The sequence below is a fragment of the Zophobas morio genome, unplaced genomic scaffold (assembly GCF_036711695.1).
Source record: "Zophobas morio isolate AGI-343-1 ecotype UQ-CSIRO unplaced genomic scaffold, CSIRO_AGI_Zmor_V1 ptg000031l, whole genome shotgun sequence".
Classification (NCBI taxonomy): Eukaryota; Metazoa; Arthropoda; class Insecta; order Coleoptera; family Tenebrionidae; genus Zophobas; species Zophobas morio.
Window position 1 is genome coordinate 5,425,437 of NW_026972136.1, and position 19,317 is coordinate 5,444,753.

The 19,317-nt window shown below is 31.4% G+C and overlaps 2 protein-coding genes across 2 annotated transcripts; both read left to right on the top strand.

Annotated features, from left to right (window-relative positions):
- The first annotated feature begins 5,994 nt into the window (after positions 1-5,994).
- On the top strand, positions 5,995-7,344 carry LOC135139615 (odorant receptor 46a-like). The gene is made up of 4 exons (XM_064069915.1): positions 5,995-6,666; positions 6,922-7,026; positions 7,082-7,243; positions 7,291-7,344. Exons 1-4 carry the CDS (start codon positions 5,995-5,997, stop codon positions 7,342-7,344), a joined length of 993 nt encoding a protein of 330 aa, XP_063925985.1.
- Positions 7,345-15,498: 8,154 nt separating this feature from the next.
- LOC135139245 (ficolin-1-like) lies at positions 15,499-16,951 on the top strand. The gene is made up of 4 exons (XM_064069402.1): positions 15,499-15,589; positions 15,781-16,375; positions 16,433-16,663; positions 16,725-16,951. Exons 1-4 carry the CDS (start codon positions 15,506-15,508, stop codon positions 16,889-16,891), a joined length of 1,077 nt encoding a protein of 358 aa, XP_063925472.1. The 5' UTR covers positions 15,499-15,505; the 3' UTR covers positions 16,892-16,951.
- The last annotated feature ends 2,366 nt before the right edge of the window (positions 16,952-19,317 follow it).

Sequence of the window (19,317 nt, forward strand, 5' to 3'; positions counted from 1 at the left end):
TGTTTTGGAAGTATGCAACCACTCATACACAAAAAATTATAATTTAAAAAACTAAAAACCTGCTTTTGTAGCAAAATAAAATAAAAACTATTCGGATGGCGTATTTTCCCAAATGTAAATATTCAATCGCCACTGACTGAAGTTTTTGCACGTAATATCGATTTGGAAAGAAATTATTCGTGCAACAAATGGCAAAAGAGACATTTTTGTAGAAAGAGCAGTACTCTGCTTTGGACTATGGCTGGTGGAACTGTGTTCCTGTGGGCTATATATCCAATTTTAGATGGGTCTGTTAAACAAAATAGTCTTCCATTTCGGGCTTGGTACCCTTACGACACCACAGTTTCACCGTTCTACGAAACGACTTACGTTTATCAGATTGTCAGTGTTGCTTTTATTGCATCAACGGGAATTACAGTTGACACGTTAATAACAGCCTTAAGTGAGTTTATAGGGGCACAGTGTGATATTTTGTGTGATAATATAAAGAACTTCTACGTGGAACAACAGTTCAGTGTTGGTTTGCTAATGAAGTTGAAGTAAAAGTAAGTAATCTGTCAAAAATTATTACTATTCGTTTTTTTAAAATTACTTATTTTTAGAGCGCTAATATATCATTAGCAATTTTTCATACGGAGTGGTTCAGAGGTACTAAAAATACTAAACAGGATGTCCGTTTCTTCTTACTCAGAAGTCAAAGATCAATAAAAATTTCAGCACTGGATTTGTTTTATCTTTCGCTGGATACATTTGTTAAAGTCAGTGCAAGTGAGACTTTTTTGCAAAATTATTGTTTTTTAATATTTTAGATTTTACGGACGTCGTGGTCATATTTCGCGTTATTGAATCAATTTAGTGCCTGAAAACATAAACCAATAAAATTATCAAGAGTACATGTTGATTTTTGGAAAAGTTGAAATATCTTCGAAGTGGTTGGTGAAAGTGATATTTTTACCATTAAATTTGAACTTTTTAACAGTTCAGTTTTTAAAGCTAGTTTTATTAATTAATCCACAGAGTAGTTATATTCGCTTTAATTCATGGGGTAGCGTATTAAATAATATAGTCCCAATATATTTTGAATTATTGTCAAAAATTTTCAGTCTATCATATGGTTGATGCAAATTGTCCGAATTTCTCAAATTATGAGTAGTTATTCATAGATTTCCGAGTTTTTTGTAATTTGATTTTTATTTTGATACCTGCAATCAGAGGTGTTGAATATATGGTAGGGGTCGTATGTAATTTTTTGGAAAAGTTGTTTGGCTGGATGGGTTTGGGGTACCCCTTCCTTAGTTATATTGCTTCTTATCAAAAGTTTTATAAGGATTATTTAAACTACGTTGCCTTTTTGTTTTAATATGTGTGTAGGCTTCTTTTCATAATATAAAACTTAAAACATGTTTAAAATGGAAAATTAATTGCAAAATCCATATTTCCTTACAAAAATGTACCATTTTAACCATGTTCTAAGTTTCTTGTTTTCGAAATATTTAAATCTACACATATTAAGAAAGAAAGGCAAAATGTAGCCCCGCCCACCCACCCTATCTCAATTGTGATGATTTTTTTTTATTCGTCGTGAGCCAAGAAAGCGGAGCTTAACTGCAAAATCTTTATTTCTCAGAATAAAAGAATACCATGTATATTATTATTATTATTATTATTATTAGTCTATATTTTGCCTTTTTCTCTTAATGTAAGCAGTATTCTTTGAACAACATGATACTCAAAAACATATTTTTAATTTCTTCTATAGAAATAAGTATTTTGCAGTTAAGCTCCGCCCTCTTGGTTCACGGCGAATAAAAAAATTATCACAATTGAGATTGGGCGGGTGGGCGAGCTTACATTTTGCCTTTTCGTTTTAATGTGTGTAGAATCTTTTTTCCAACACGAAACTTAAAACATGTTTAAAATGGAAAATTTGTCTAAAGAATATAAGTTTCCTGTAATGAAAAGATGGCTACGTATACTAAAAAAAAGGCAAAATATAAGCCCCGCCCACCCACCCTATCTCAATTCTGATGATTTTTTTATTCATCGTAAGCCGAATTTATACAAAGATTTGTGAATATGCGTTGTGTCTTTTAAGTTAAGCTTGTGTAAATTTACACTACTATATAATATTTATTCTATTATTAGCTATTTTTGTCAAAATAATTGTATATTATTAAAATGTATGTGGCATAATTGTAATAACTGCATTAATTATAAACTGTAAGCACTTTCGAAATTTGTATATTTACTAAGAAATTGCTGTTTTAGTTTTTCATTTATTTGCTCCTTTTATTCAATTAAATTTGTTGTTAAATCTCACCGATTAAAATACAGCTTTATACTATTTAGATTCAAAAATCGAACAGTGTACTAAATCGTGTTAATCCTTGGCAGTTTTTTTATGTTAACTGACAAAATTGATAACCATTACTAGATTACTTATTACATTCATAAATGGCAGGGAACTAGTACCCACTTTTACTTGACCAGCGTAGGCCAAGGAAGTATTTTAATAGAGTCTATTCGGCGGATAGCTAATTTCACGTTTTATAGACGATTCAAAACTCCTAGAGTATGAAAAAGTAGGTCACCCATTTTCGTCCGTCTTTCTGTCTGTGTCATGTAGATGGTGAAAGGCTAACCAAAATTTGTCTAATCATCCCCACCAACTATATGATGACGTCATCTCAAATATTTTGTCTAGTAAATAAATGTTTTATGAAGTAATATAGTCCTTAGTTTTATGAACACGTCTTGATTATTTTCCTAGAAAACAAGGTTTTTGGAAAAAAATCAAAATTGTATTATGATTTTACAATTGAATATTAAAAATTAAAACCCGAATGCTGTGAAATCCTGCAAACGTTTTAAGGTTATCGTAAGCATGGTAAATCGTTAATAAAAAATAGCTGCGTTTATATTTGTAGTTCATCAGGCATTCAGACTTTTTAAAATTGTTTCTACAGGGTGACTCAAAAAATTACTAAATGACGTCATTACGTGTCTAATAAAAATGAATACAGACAGACAGACGGAAACGGGAGACTACCTTTTTCGTACTGTAGGGGTCATGAAACGTCAAGAAAATGTAAAAGTGGCCATTCGTCCTATGGACTCGACTACTATAGGTCCTTAGCTTACACTCGGAAAGTAATAAAACTCAAATTTTATATCTATTTAAATTTTGGGACTTTTTGTGTTTTTGATTTTTCACTTATTCGATTTTTCAAACTATCGCGACTTTTTAAATCTTACATTTTTCGATTTTTCACTTTTTTGATTTTTCGATTTGCTGATGGGTACTCGTTTTTTAAATTATCCATTCTTTCGATTTTTTGGCTTCTCGATTTTAGATTTTTCGAGTTTTCAACTTTTCGGAATTAATTTTCAGATATTTGGATTTAACGGTTTTCTTTCGATTTTGATTGAAATTTTGGGACGCTTCCTTTAAGTTTACAAAATTTAGGGCTCGGATTTGCAAAATTCAAGTTCCCAAAAATTCTCATATCAAGAGTGGATATTTAAGAAAACACATTTTAAGAATCAAAATTATAAAAATGACTCAAAAGTTTTTTTAAATTTTGGCGTTTGTAGCTATACATTTCAAATTTTTGTATTCAATAATCTGATTTAATAATTTCCAATTTGCGACCATTAAATTTTTATTGATATATTTATTTTTGCAATTTGAGAAGTGAAAATTTTATTTATTGAAAAGTTAGGCGATCGAAGCTCAAAAATAATAAGTATCTCAGAAATTCAAATCTCATTGGTCCGCAAATAATGCAAATTTCAGAACAAAGCGAATTTTGGAGTTAGAAATCGTGAGAAGTCATCTTTTAAGATTCGAAAATTTAGAATTTTAAATTCTTATTTATCAGTTGAATATTTTAAGAATCAGAATTTCGAATTGACTCAAAATTCAAAATTTTACAGACGAAACGTAAGTTTCAAATTCTTGGATTCAGTATACTAAACTGTGGAAATTTAGAATTTTTGAAACTGAAGTACAAGATTTTTGAATTTTCAATTATGGACTAGATACTAGATTTCATAAATTTATTGTTAACAATTCTAGAATTTGGTATTGAGAATCTCAGGATACAAAATTCTAAATTCTAAATTTCATTAATCTAGAAACTGAGAAATGGAAAAATGTAAAAATTTAGAAACGCCAAAAATTGAAAAATTGAAAAATCGAAAAATTTAAATACATAAATTCCAAAATTGAAACATTGAAAAATTGGAAAATCCAAAAATCGGAAAGATGAATTATCGAAGAACTGAGAAATCCAGAAATCGAAATCGAAAAATTGAAAAATCGCGAAATCGAAACATCAAAAGATCAAGAAGTCGAAGAATCGAAAAATTGAGAAATGAAAATGGCTAAAACTCGAAAAATGGGAAAATTCAAAATTGAAAAATTTTAACTTAAAAAAAACTATAAACCAAAAAGTGTAATATCGAAACATCGAAAAACTGAAAAATTTATTCCGAAAAACTGAAAAACCGGATGATCTAAAAACAAGAAGACGAAAAATGCGAATACTGAGAAATCGAAAGAATAAAAAAGTAAAAAACTAAAAATGTAAGTTTTAAAAAGCCGCAATATTTTGAAAAACACGAAAAATCAAATAATCGATAAATTTAAAGGGCTAAGAATTTAAAAGTGCCAAAATTGAAATTGATAGAAAATCAATAGAAGTGAATTTTTATTTTCGATTTGTCAATATTCGTCAGTTTATTCGATTTCTCACTAAGTCAGGTTGATGAAAAAACACCACTTTCCATTTAAAATCTACCCATGATAAATTTAAATATTAATTAATAAAATAATGGTTTGTGCGGATGTGGCTGTTACTTGTTTAAACTCCATTAGTTCACTTTTGTCTTAAGAAGAGAACTTTATGACTTGAACATATTTTATTGTGTGATACTACAACACAATTTCTACTTAAAGAAGTTACTGTATAGTCAATTTCTGTAATCAAGCAAGGAAACTTTTGTCCTTGTCCATCTCATTCTACTTGAGTGTTTATGGAATTATGGCAACCCGCAGAGAAAAGGCGGAGGAGCTTAATACCTCTCGCTGCCTTGTACCGACAATACTTTTGCGTGCGACAGTACATCCATAATTTCACAGAAATTAGTCAGTTCGAAGTTTGTTGGCTTAATAAAACGGTTAAGAGGCAAGCGACAGACAAACTGACGGAAGTGGGAATCCGACCCCTTCCTATTCATCAGGAAACAAATTAGATATTCGTTGAAAGACGCATGAATTAATTCGACTGAATTAGAGACAAAAATGTTACTCCATAAGTTTGGAGAATTCCTTCTTATGTTTAGCTTAAAAGTACTTCTATTTATTATTGTTACATTTCTCTCTCCGATTGCACATTAAAGCAAACCGTATAAAACACAAGGATCGAGTATTTTCCTGAATGTAAACAGTCAATCGCTATTAAATGAAGTTTTTCTACGTAATATCGATTTAGAAAGAAATTATTCGTGCAACAAATAGCAAAAGAGAAATTCTCCTCGTTAATTACAGGTCGCGCAAAACTCCTAACTCGTGAATAATAAAACAGATCCTTTCACTTCTTTGCTAAAACGGTGATGCCAATCGAAGTTCTGGAAAAAGCACTAAATATAAAGATACGTAGAGTTTTGGTATGCAGCAATTAGTATCTAAAATCTTATTGCATTTTTAACTTTACCAAATTGTTATATAATATCACTACTGGCGACCGACTAACATATCATTATCAATATAGTTCGCCAGTAATCCTTAATTCACGATCCATTAATAAATTACGTTGATCTTTTGGCGCATAATCCAACACTCCCGTTTTATTGGCTGGCGAGTTTTACAACCGCTATGAAAAACGAAAATCGTTTACCGTTTGATCATTGTTATCAAAAGTTTCATTATAAGTGTTGTGAATACTACTACTAGTGTTAAAATAATAAATTTCACTCTATATAAACCCTAACATGAAAAAATATGACTGGAAAGAAACCATCAAAGGAAATCTCTTCATGCTAAAAATCTTGGGTTTGTGGCCTGCCGGTGTCACCTACAACCTGGATTTATATTCCACATACGCTTGCGTTTCCACACTAGTTTTGACATGTGGTCACAACTTTTTTCAAATCATCAACATTTACTTCATTTTTCCAGACTTAGCAGCAATAGCCGATACGATTTTCGTAACACTGTCAGAAATATTGGCGGCGATGAAGACATACCACGTCCTACAAAATATGCAAGTGCTTAAAAAACTGATGCTTGATATTAACGAAGACTATTTCCAACCCAGAAATTCAGCGCAAATCAAGATGATCGAATCAAGTTTAAACTTTTGGAAAAAAACTAGCACTATTTTTTGGAGCATGGGCAGTGGGGCTGTTTTCTTCTGGGCTGTGTATCCCATTCTGGATGGGTCTGTTAAAGAAAATCGGCTCCCATTTCTGGCTTGGTACCCTTACAACACCACAATTTCACCACTCTACGAAATCACTTATGTTTACCAGATTATCAGTGTGGCATTTATTGCATCGACTAGTTTGGCAGTTGGCACGTTAATAGCAGCTTTGAATGTGTTTATAGGGGCACAGTGTGATATTTTGTGCGATAATTTAAAATATAGTGTCAAGGGTCGTTCGGTAAACAATTCTCGAAAAACACTATTATGTTGCATAAAACACCATAAGAGGATTTTAAGGTTTGTAAAATGTAAAGACGGATAAATTGGCAAGTTCTAGTTTTAGATTTGCTGATGATTCGAATAAATTTTTTAGCTGGATTGCTTTTGTACAATTTTTTATCAGTGGTGCATCTATTGGAATAACTATGTTTCGACTGTCGATCGTAACATTTTTAAACATTTTGTGTTTGAGTGTCTGATCGTCTCGTTTTAGGTCGTACCTTTCAGCAGCGAATTTTTCTCTCTTCTGATGTTCGAAATTGGAGTTTTAGTGGAGATTTTCATGTTTTGTTGGTTTGCTAACGAAGTTGAAATAAAAGTAAGTACTTAGTGTGCGAAAATTGTTATCGATTTTTTTAAATGTGTGTTTTTAGAGCGCTAATATTCCACTGGCAATTTTCCATTCAGAGTGGTTAAAAATCACTGATAATTTTAAACAGGACATCAGTTTCTTCTTAATGAGAAGTCAGAAGTCAATTAAAATTTCAGCGCTGGGTTTATTTTATCTGTCGCTGGATACATTTGTGAAAGTCAGTGTACGTGACGCTTTTTTGCAAAATTATTGTTTTTTTTTACATTTTAGATTTTACGGACATCGTGGTCATATTTTGCGTTATTGAACCAATTTAGTGCCTGAAGACATAAACCAATAAAATAATGAAGAATGCAGGTTGATTTTTGGGAAAATGGAAAATTTTCTACCTTCTTATCAAAAGTGTTATAAGTAGAGAGCGGATTTATAAGCACAAAAAATTAATAATAAGCGCTTAAATAAGCACAACACTTTCAATAAAAAAGTTTTATTTTAAGCAAAAAAGCATTAAATAAGCATAACACTTTCATTAAAAAAAGTTTTATTTTAAGCAAAAAAGCATTAAAAACATAATCATATTACAAATCAAAGAACACTTCTTCGAACTTTGGATAAAATATTATTAGGATAATAGACTTTATATTTTACACACGTATTTCAGTTTTCTTTAAAACAATTTATGATTGTAATATGTTCCAAGTTGTCCACTGTAAAATTTTTTCGCCGATCATTTAAAATGTGTTTAAAACTGGAGAATGTGCGTTCAACATCCACACTCGTTTTTGGCGCAAATTTGAATTTTGCAACTAATGTTGAATCTAACTCCAAATTTTCCACCTTCTGGCCTTGTAAAACACGAGCAACGTCGGAAAGAACACCGAAACCTGCATTTTTATTTAACACTTCGTCAAGTTTTTGAGATACTCTAGTACCAATATCACCCCTTACTGCGTTTGTTTGTTGTTTAAATTCTTTCACTAAGTTTATGGCATCTACTAACAACATGTTGGGTTTTTCTAACTTTTCTATTACCTCACATACGAATTGATAATTGCTTCTTAGAAAACCTAGATCTTGTCGCAAATCTTTGTTTTCCAAAATATTTATGCAAACTTTAGTCGATTGAGAAGAATCTTCGCTAAACTCCGTAACTACTTCCTCAAATTCTTTGATATATTTGTCATCAATAAAATGTGACCTGTAACCATGTTTCCCACCTCGTTATAATCGGCTCTGGGGGCTATGGTATGTTTGGAAATTTTTTCTTAAAATGTTGCACTCTTAGTGGGGCTTTAACAAAAATCTTTTTACCATTTGCCACTAATTTATTAACAGTAGGAAACTGCAAACTTATTCCTTCAGCCACTCTGTTTAAACCGTGGGCATTGCAAGTAGAGTGAATTAAATTGGGGTACAATATTTTTAGATTATTCCCTGCTTTCAACATATAACGAGCTGCATCCGAGATCATCAAAAAAATTTTATTCGCCGGTACGGCATTTGGCAAAAATAGTGACGTAAGACTGTCATTTACAAATCTGGTAATCGTATTGCCATTTGTTTTATGTAACATTTTCAAACTTACTACATACCGTCGACTAGGGAAATTTTCATTTAAGATTCCAACAATTAAACTTGCCACGTATCTTCCACAACTATCGGTTGTTTCATCGACAGCAAACGATAAATAATTATCTCCAATGCGATGTTTAATTTCGTTGTAAACTTGCTGAAACACTGGGCCTACATAATTTTTTCGGAGAGTACTTTCAACCGGAATATGTCGATTGCAATGTTTTTCAAGGAATTCTTGAAGAGGGCCTTTCTCCAATTTTTTTAAAGGTATATTGGACTGGATCATCATTTTACATAAATCGAAATTAAACTGAAACTGTTCATCTTTTGTGGAAGTAGATCCAACAGATTCATGTATGGTCTGCTGTTGAATTTTAGAAACTTCAAACATTTTCTTCCTTTTTACATGAAGAATCGTTCTGACGTGTAGCCTCACGTTATATTTTTTATCACTTTGAATCTAAAACAACGTACATATACAGGATTAACAAGGGAAAATAGATAAAAAAAATTTAGTGGGCTTACGGTTTTCACACAAGCTCTGCAGAATATATTGCGGTCTTGCCGCAAAATGCCGAAAAAGAACATCTGGTTAAAAGCTTTAATTCATTATCAACGAAAGTAAAGATTTAAAGTCATAAAATCTATGGAGTATTTTTCCAATCCTATAATAAAATTTTATTACCCAAACGACCGGAACCTATTCACAGAAAAGGTCTTGAGTAAGTGTACTTCAATGGTCAAGTCCAGGTAAAATGCATACGATAGGATGCGGCTAACTAACAAGTATTTGTCATCCCGACAAGGCCGGCATTTGAACAAAATATGCGTTAAAACTCATATTCGTCGAAAAAAGCATTAAATAAGCATATAAGTTTTAATATGCATAAAATTGAAAAAAAAGCAAATAAGCATAAAAAAAAAATGTGTCAAATGACTCCAAATTGTATCATAGTTACAGATATAAAAAAGTTTTGAAGTGCTTACATTTTTCACAAAAAGCATTAAACCTAGAAATCTGCTCTCTAGTTATAAGGAATATTTAAACTATTAAAACAAAGACTTGTGAATATGTATTGTGTTTTTGAGTTAAGCTATTGTTGGCTATTTTTGTCAAAATAATTGTATATCAGTAAAATTTGTGCAACAAGTCTATATATTTAGCAAAAAATTGTTATGTATTATCCATTCACGATCTTTATATAGTAAAGTAGGCTTTGATATTTTGTCTTTAAGTTGGATAAACTGATTTGATGATTTAGTTTTTTGTCTGTCAGTAGTCTGATTGACATTTGCTTTGAGCTGGATTGCTACTTTTCTACTTCATTTATTAGATCAGAATTATTAGACGCAGTTTTTTAATCAAGCAAACAAATGTTTTAATTTTGTCACCATAGATAATTTGTCATTGTAACAGATTCACAGATCATTGCGACTTTATTTAAAAACAAAATGCCTAAATTAGTTTTACTGCAACAAAAATTGCAATAAAAAGATGTTTTTTGCCATTTCGAAAAGACAGGCCCGATCTTTCTTTCGAAGAAGTAACTCGAAAATATTTTCTGTAATGTCAAAATACGCTGCAATATATTTTTTAATTTTTTTTCTCATAGAAAACATCAACTGTGGCGAAAATTTTATCAACAGGGGACCAAAATTTAAAAACATCACTATCTGGAAAGCGAAAACCAACGGATTTATTTACAAATTGTATATTTCGGAAAGACCTGCAACGACAAATTTGGCAACTTAATGAAAAAAACGAATATTTCACTGTAGATACTCTTTTGACATATTCTAGGGAACAGTTCGAATTTAAAGGGGGGCGAACCACATTATTCAAAATTCTCAAGTCAATGGGTTACAAACACAGGGAAGTAAATGGTAGCAAAATTCTATGTGAACAAAAACATGTCGTTGCAGCCAAAATTACTTTTTTGAGAACATATTTACATTTTCTAAATTCTTGTGAAAATTTGACTTTCGCGTATTTGGATGAAACATGGATCTATCAAAATGGTTTGTCCATTCGTCGCTGGGTGCACGATACTGATATAAAAAGCAGTCCCACCAAAATTAAAAGTGAAGGATCAAGGTTTACTATGCTCCACGCGGGTTGTTCAACGGGGTTCTTGGATGGTTGTAACAATTTTTTAAATTCAAAAAATAACGATAGAGACTATCGTAAAACGATGGACGGGACAATTTTTCACAATTGGGTGGTTAATCAGCTCATTCCTGCTTTGGCAAAGTTGAACCAAAAATGTGTGGTGGTTTTAGACAATGCACCCTATCATTCCGTTCAGTTGGATAAACCACCCACTTTTTCTAGTAAAAAATGTGAAATGCAGGAATGGCTCTTTAAATATAGTATTAAATTTGACAAAAAAATTTAGAAGAAACAGTTGTGGGATTTAATTAAACCCTTCAGAAACAATAGAAAAAAAAGATATTTGGTAGAAGAGACATTAAGAGAAAGTGGCCATGAAGTTCTTAGATTACCTCCGTACCCTTGTCAATATAATCCAATTGAAATAGCGTGGGGATTTTGTAAGAACTGTTACAGCAAGCGTATAAATTCTCAACCTTCATTAAAAAATAGGGTGGAGAATTTATGGCTTGAGGCGCTTTCTAAATGTACTCCAAGCACGTGGCAAAATTTTTGTAAACATTGTGAAAAACTTATTTTGGCAGATTGGGAAAAAATATGGGAAATCTTTCGTACAAATCTGTACCTCCTTTCATTATTTCGCTAGGTGAATCTGATTCAGAATCTGAATATGAAAATGACGGTGATGATACAGATTTTCATAGCGAAATAATGGAAATGGAGTGAAATGTAGCTTGTCGGGGGGTGATACTTTTACGCATCTTTCGTTCTAAATTTACCAAGGTAGTATGTGAAAAACTACCTGACGTACAACAAAATAAGTACAATTTTAGTTAGATCATCCACGTTGTTACTTTGCACCAAATTTTAAGCATTTTCATTTTTTTTTTTTTTTGTAACTCTTCATGAACCTGGAGAAGGCGTATAGTAACGCTCTTATTAATAAGCGTTTGGAAGTACTTAGCAAAAGCAAATAAAGAGCACTTACGTAAGCATTAGTAATAGCTATATAGATAAATCATTCATTTTAAGGCCGGAAAAATGTTTCAGAAGAGCTAAACCCATCAAAGCACTAGAGCAAGATTGTTGTCTTTTACCAACCCTTTTAGTAATCTTAGAAAAATGAAAAAAGAAGTTGGAAGATATGGAAATAGGCTGGTCACAAAGGTCGAGATTTCCATTTCTAAGAAGAGTGGGCGAGCAGAACGAACTGATGATTGAGAATTAGAGATGAGATGCTAAATGTGGCATGCGACAATAGTCGTATGTAGAACCCCCATTCATATAAAAACAATATTGAAGTGAAATTTTAGTGTTTGTTCCTTACAGAGCTGTTCAAAGTACTCAAAAAAAGTACTTGAAGTACCAAGTACAAAGTACTACTTGAAATAGTGTTCAAGTAAAGTACCAAGTACTTACTTTCAGCAAGAGTATTTCAAGTATCAAGTACTTTTCAGATGTACTTGAAGTACAAGCCAAGTACATTACTTCAAGTACTTACGAGTACTTGAAGTACTGGAGGTATACTTCAAGTACTTACAAATACTTGAAGTACTGAAAATGCTTCAAGTACTTTCTAATTATTTGAAATACTGTAGAATTAGATAACTTTTCCTGTTTTTTTAAAAAAGCTTAATATATTTTTAGAACTGAATTTTTTAATACTCAGAATTTAAGTATACAATAATACATATTTCGCTACAACGAAAATTGCATAAGCATCAACTTAAATGCAGAATGGTAGCTCACTTATTAATAATACTATGTTATTTATAAACAATATTCTTTTGAAATATTTTTCTCTTTCTGTTGACACAATGCCTTCGACAAAATTAACGTATATTTCTAATTTAAAATTTAAAATAAAATACATGACGGCGGTGTCTATGTATGCTTACTATTAATTTATAACAAAAACATCGGCGCTGTATGGTATTTTCTCAGGCTTGTTGCCTTTTTTTAATATTTTGAATTTTGGTTCACCACCAAAACGTTCTGATTTTTTAATAAAGTTGTGTTAAAAATATATGAATTTTATGAACCGGTTCCATGTTTAAGTTTGTGGGTAGTTGACAGCACCCTTAATCATTACCCATTGTGAGAGTGCACAGGGCCGGATTTGTGAAACTCAAATTTTTTTGAAACAAATTTTAAGAGCAGTGCGATACATATAGGTACATGCTCGTGACATAAAAATGTTTAAGTCACTATGTTGCATTTTCAAAAAAAACGTATGAATTTTTTAAATAAAAAATAAAATGCCTAAAACGAGAGTCCATTTTCAGCGAAAACTATAACTCTTGAAAAATATCAAGGTGATCAAAGTAATTAGTCGTTTTTTACTTTTGCGGTTACCAAAAATGCTGAGAATTTTCTTGGAATGAATGCCCCATATTCCTCAATATATATGTCTACCACTTACGTATTTACTATTCTAAAAATTATTAAATTAACCTAAATCCTACAGTGACTAAATAGTAAACACTAATCACTACGATGTTTGTCTAACTAAGTATGTAACTTTACACTGACAAATCACAAATAATAGGTTCGTAATGCTGTTCCGTCCATTTATACAAAATTTTGTTCCTCTAATGCCACAATACTTTCAGAATTTTCCTTTACATTTTCGATTGGCTTATTTTTTATTTTTACCTGAAAACCCAAAGAAGATGACATTAGTAACTACAATGACTTCAGGGAATGCCTAACAACGGCTTTTGCGAAAATTCAGGTAAATATGTACAAAATTTATTATTGTTAAAATATTTCGTAGGGGTGTATTTATCTAGGCAATTATACTAACTAATCGCGAATTTCATTAACTTTGTATTTTTTTATAATGTGAATATGTATTTTGTTCCATTTACGGAAGCGGCCACTGACCCTTTTGGGTATCTTTACCTGATATTGTAAATACAAACGTAAATTCAGTACTTCTGTAACCGTCCTGTATTTAAACATCGAAACCGAACGCTGTCTATTATTTCGCACACAACAAAACAAAGGTCTTTCGAGCAATACCAAAGTACAATTCGGTACTCATCAAAACCATACAATCATGGTCGTATCAACTGGATTACAAAAAACATTAGTACTACGAGCCGAGTTTCACAAAATATATTTCATTTTGAACAATATTGGGTTTATGTAATAGCGATGCAATGTAATACGTAAAGTTGTTGTACGGTAATAAATAAAATCCGCACAGGAAAGATAAATGACACTAATTAGTGTGACTTTTAAAATCATTGTTTTTCTGCCTTACGTCTTTTTAAATTGTTGGTGTTCAAATAATTCATACAATTTAACAGATTATTTGAAACTGTAATGTGAGAAAATATAAGTAGTAATAACAAACTAAGTTTATATGGCTGAACAATGTATAAACAAAAAAAGAAAATTTGGTAAAAAACGAGTGTCTAACATGATAAAGAAAATTAAACTGCAAAATATTTAACATAAAATTGTGTTTAAATTCTACGAGGAAGAGGCGAATATGGAAGTCTGTACCTGCCATCAGCTATTGCTATTATAATAAAAGGGATAATCCCCTGCCAAGTTCTCCGCCCTGACCAGGCTTCTTACTGACAAATACACGGCGGGGTTAATAAACTAATGAAAGAATAAATATCTTTTTGAACGAGTACTGAATCATTTCTCAAATATTTTCAAATGCGACCTTGCACTTTAGCAGGTACGTCAACAAACCCCATCCCCTTTGGGGTACTGGGAGGATACTGAAAAACTTAAGTTCCAGGCCAAAATACAAAAAAGACAAAATTCATATATTCACAACTTTACATCGCTGAAAATTTTACACAGATCTCCGACCCTTCTGCTGTCGTCATCTACTCTCAAATGACATATTTATGACATTAATTTTCTTACCTACCTATCTATCGGCATTATGCAAGTACCTATGAAATGTACGTCATATTGTGAATAAGATATCCACAATCACAGATCAAAATATAACCTCACAGGAAACAAACACGATTTTACTATAAAAATACATCTAATCAAATAATTGAATTAATAACTTCAAGTATTTAACAGACCCTATTTTGAGATGTGAAAATTTCGTAAAATAGAGACTAAAGTATTTGAAATTTTCACTTTCATACTTCAAGTAATTCAAAAATATTTAAAATACTGAGTGAAGTACTTGGACTAAAGTACTTGGCAAAATCAAGTACTAAACTCAAGTACATTTTAGAAATACTCCAAGTACCAAGTACCAAGTACCTAAATATAAAAGTACTTCAAGTAAAGTACTTCAAGTAAAGTACTTGAAGTACTTAAAGTACTTGAAGTATTACTTCAAGTACTTTTACTTGAAGTACTGAACAGCTCTGGTTCCTTACATATGAAATAAACACTTACAAAAAGTCGAATAAGTGTTTTAAATAGCGTAAAGTTTTATGCTTTCTAAGAAATGGATACCGTTAACTTGGTTTAATCTTTAATTTAATAAAACATAACCTAACGAAAAAAGTTCAGGAAATTTTTATTCTTCTGCATCGAATAACAACAAACTCACTAGATTTTCATGGCCAACCCTACTATATAAAGATCGTGAACGGATAATAGCTTCAGATTTATTTGTCATTTTTATTCAATCAAATTTGTTGTTAATTAAAGGATTAAAATATAATATAAAATATTTTATCATGCGTTCAGATTTTTTTATAAATCGACTCTCTCTTATCGTGCCAAATGACCCATAAATGCCACATAATATGTAATCTGTAACAAATTTACAACGCCAGCCACAATCAGTTCGTTGGTTGCTTAAACATGAAGATGATTCGCAAATCAGTTTTTACTTTGTGCTTGTTGTTAAATTTGTTTTTATTTATAAGGGCGGACAATCAAGAAACGGTAAGACAAAATTTATTGAAAATTATACATACTTACATAATACTCCTACATTACTCGAGTTTGAAAAGTTGCGGTTATTTTGTTTACTTTTTGTAAAGTGTGATAACATTTCTAACATATACGCAGTACTTTTCAATTCAGTAATAAATAAAAATCCTACTTAAATAAATTGGACGAAACAAAAATTGTAGTCAAGCAGTATTCCACAACATTTTGACGTCATTTCCACGAGTCAACGGCCCGACTCCCTTAATATCGAACAAACTCTAACCAAACAGCTTGAAAATTTTCAAGAAAATCTCATCACTAAACTAAAAGCTTTAGAAGCTACGAATTTGAAACAGTTAGACGAGCTAACGCATCGTGTGGAAGCTCTAGAAGCCGCTAAAACGTCAACACAACAAGTCGTACACCGTCTAGAAGCTCTCGAGTCAGAAAATAATCACCTAAAATTTTCCGAATGGACGAAGACCGCACAGTTGGACCAGTTAACACGTCGTCTAAAGGCGCTTGAAAACAAAAATTCAAATCTTCCACGTAATTGTAGAGAAATTAAAGAGAGGGGTTACCATGTTTCTACCACTTACCTAATCAAACCAGACTTTGCCCCTAATGCCATAAGAGTCCTGTGTGACTTGGAAACGAGAGGCGGTGGATGGACGTACATTCTTAATAGGTTTGATGGATCGCAAAGCTTTGGCTTTGATTTGGAAGAATTTAAAAAAGGGTTTGGTAATCTTTCTGGTGAATTTTGGCTGGGGCTAGATAACATTCACTATTTGACTGGTAAGTCGTTAAATCAATAAAAAGAATAAAATGAAAGTGTTATAAATTACAATGTAGGTTATAAAAATAGCGAGTTGTTGGTGGAACTAGAAGATTGGAAGAACAGGTCAATGTTCGCCCATTATGGTCGTTTCAGTGTGGGAAGTGAAGATGAAGATTACGTAATGACTGTGAAGGAATATAGCGGTACGGCTACAAATGGCATGATTTACAGTGACAATATGAAATTTAGTACAAAAACGAAAGATCGGGATTTGATGCCTACAGAAAATTGTGCAGAATATTTGGGTGAGTGTATGAAACAGTTTATTTCTTGGCGATTTTGATGGGAAAGTAAACAACTTTTTAGACGCAAGTTGGTGGTTCAGCGATTGTACTAGGTGTCTTCTCACGGGAAAGTACTCGAAAGGAGAAATTTCTATTCATGAGGACAGGCAAAGTATGTTCTGGAGCACAAACACGGAACGTTATATTCTGAAGAAAGCGAAAATGATGGTTAGGCCTATACTTAAATGAAATAAGAATTAAATATGTTATTTTTGTTGTTTAGCACCCAATAAAATTCTCTTTCATAAATTCACGAGTTCTGTCTTGACACTGTAACATGGAAACAACATAGCAGCATACATGGACCAACCATGTGAAGTTGGTTCACCGAAGTTGAAGAACATGCAATACTAATATTAATTTAATATCAGAAGAGAAAGATTGCTGCCACTACCTTGGATTCGAACGCATTATGTAGCGAAAACATACTCTGCTGTCTTGTTTATATTTGGTCTGGCGCGGAGTGTCCGTTCGCACTTCACCACCGATGATAAGAAACGGAAACTCGATAAAATCCCGCTTATGGATAATCCCGTAAAAAAACTTGGCAGATTTTAAAATAAGTAAATACACAAAAACGAAATTTTAAAAAGTTTCATTAAACCAGATTTTTTCATTATTGAAAATTTTGAAATTAATACACGGCGTAGAAATTAATATCTAATACACTGGAATTACTTTTAATTAATTAGGAAAATCAAAAATACTGGTTTTTATTCCAATTAAGCATGTTGAGCTCGATTTTAAAAAATTTACCTTAAACACAAACAGCACAAATACTTCTTCATTACAAAAATTATTTCTACAACTTGCCCCTCGTCGACTTTAAAATCTTCAATAATAAGAAAACACTCACACTCAAAAATGTCAATACATCTTTTGTGCAAATAACAAAGAAAGATTTTTTTGAAAAAAATTTAAAAAAATCAGTTCAGTCAAATTTACAATGTTAGAATCAGTATTATTTGGTTATATTGCAGTCAAAGAACTAAGACAAAATTGTGAATAGTTTTTGAAATATGACGTGATAAAAATCAAAAAACACAATTTTAGAATTCTCAAAATTGAAGAAATATTTAATTCGATTTAATACGAAATTTCAATTTATAAAAATAAAATTTTTCCACAAACAGAAGCGAAATGACAAAACTTTACGATAATTTATGTATGATTCAAGTATCAAGTTCTTCATAAATCGGTAGATTTTTGATAACTGACAACACCGCAGCCAATTTTTCGATTTTATATTCCCGAGTTTTCAGTTTTATATTTCTTAATTTCTAATTTTCTGATTTGTCAATTTTTCGGTTCTTTAGTTTGTCGATTTCAATTTTTCGGCTTTGCGATTTTCAAATATTTAATGTTTAGATTTTTCACTTTTGAAATGTTCAATTTTTTTCTTGAATTTTGTGTTTTTGCAACCTTTAAAGTTTTACTTTCTCGATTTTCCAAATGTCATCATTTTTTCGATTTGCAATTTTCGCGTTTTTTTTTATCTTTTGATTTTTCGAGTTTGAATTTTCCAGTTTTTTATTTCTTGATTTTTCTATTTTAAATTTTTCAGTTTCACAGTTTCACGATTTTTAATTTTTTGATTTATCAGTTTTAAATAAATCAGTTTTCGATTTGTTATTTTTTTGTTTGCACAAAATTTGAAAGTTGCTCAAATTCTCCCATGAAGGCATCCGTCTGTACCTAAACTTTCTCAGGATCACAGATTTTACCTTTTTTTTTTTGTGGGTGCTCAAATTAGGTAGAAATGAAATTTTATCCTGGCGCCGACACCTTTTTTCCAGAAAATTTGAAAGGTGCTCAAATTCTTCCGAACCAAATTTTCTCAGGATCACGAATCTGTGTTAATTTTTCCTGTAGGTTGTTAAATATGAGGTAAATTAAAGTTTATCCTGGCACCTGCACCATTCTTTTCACAAATTTTGAAAGGTTGTCAAATTTTCCCAGAATAGGTTCTATTCAAAACGAAATTTTCTGAGGAACACGAATCTGTCTTTATTTTTCCTCTAGATCTTGAAATAAGGGGGAAATTAAAGTTGACTTTAGCGTCTGTGTTAAAAATTTCGATACACCTTTTGTGCAAGGAACAAAGAAACATTTTTTTGATAGAAATAAAAAAAAACTAGTTCAGTAAAAGTTACAATGTTAGAATCAGTATTGTTTGGTTATATTACAGTTAAAAAAACAAGACAATATTTTGAACAGTTTTTGAAATATGATATGATAAAAACCAAAAAACACTATTTTAGTACGAATCTGTACCTCCTTTCATTATTTCGCTAGGTGAATCTGATTCAGAATCTAAATATGAAAATGACGGTGATGATACAGATTTTCATAGCGAAATAATGGAAATGGAGTGAATTGTAGCTTGTCGGGGGGTGATATTTTTACGCATCTTTCGTTCTAAATTTACCAAGGCAGTGTGTGAAAAACTACCTGACGTACAACAAAATAAGTATAATTTTAGTTAGATCATCCACGTTGTTACTTTGCACCAAATTTTAAGCATTTTAATTTTTTTTTGTAACTCTTCATGGACCTGGAGAAGGCGTATAGTAACATTCTTATTAATAAGCGTTTGGAAGTACTTAGTAAAAGCA

Bases quoted from the DNA above. Each gene is read 5' to 3' on its own strand.
- LOC135139245 (XM_064069402.1), top strand. From the start codon at position 15,506: ATGAAGATGATTCGCAAATCAGTTTTTACTTTGTGCTTGTTGTTAAAT. The intron at 16,376-16,432 runs GTAAGTCGTTAA...ATTACAATGTAG, and splicing joins TAACATTCACTATTTGACTG to GTTATAAAAATAGCGAGTTG. The intron at 16,664-16,724 runs GTGAGTGTATGA...ACAACTTTTTAG, and splicing joins AAATTGTGCAGAATATTTGG to ACGCAAGTTGGTGGTTCAGC.
- LOC135139615 (XM_064069915.1), top strand. From the start codon at position 5,995: ATGAAAAAATATGACTGGAAAGAAACCATCAAAGGAAATCTCTTCATG. The intron at 6,667-6,921 runs GTAAACAATTCT...GTCTCGTTTTAG, and splicing joins ATAGTGTCAAGGGTCGTTCG to GTCGTACCTTTCAGCAGCGA. The intron at 7,027-7,081 runs GTAAGTACTTAG...GTGTGTTTTTAG, and splicing joins CTAACGAAGTTGAAATAAAA to AGCGCTAATATTCCACTGGC.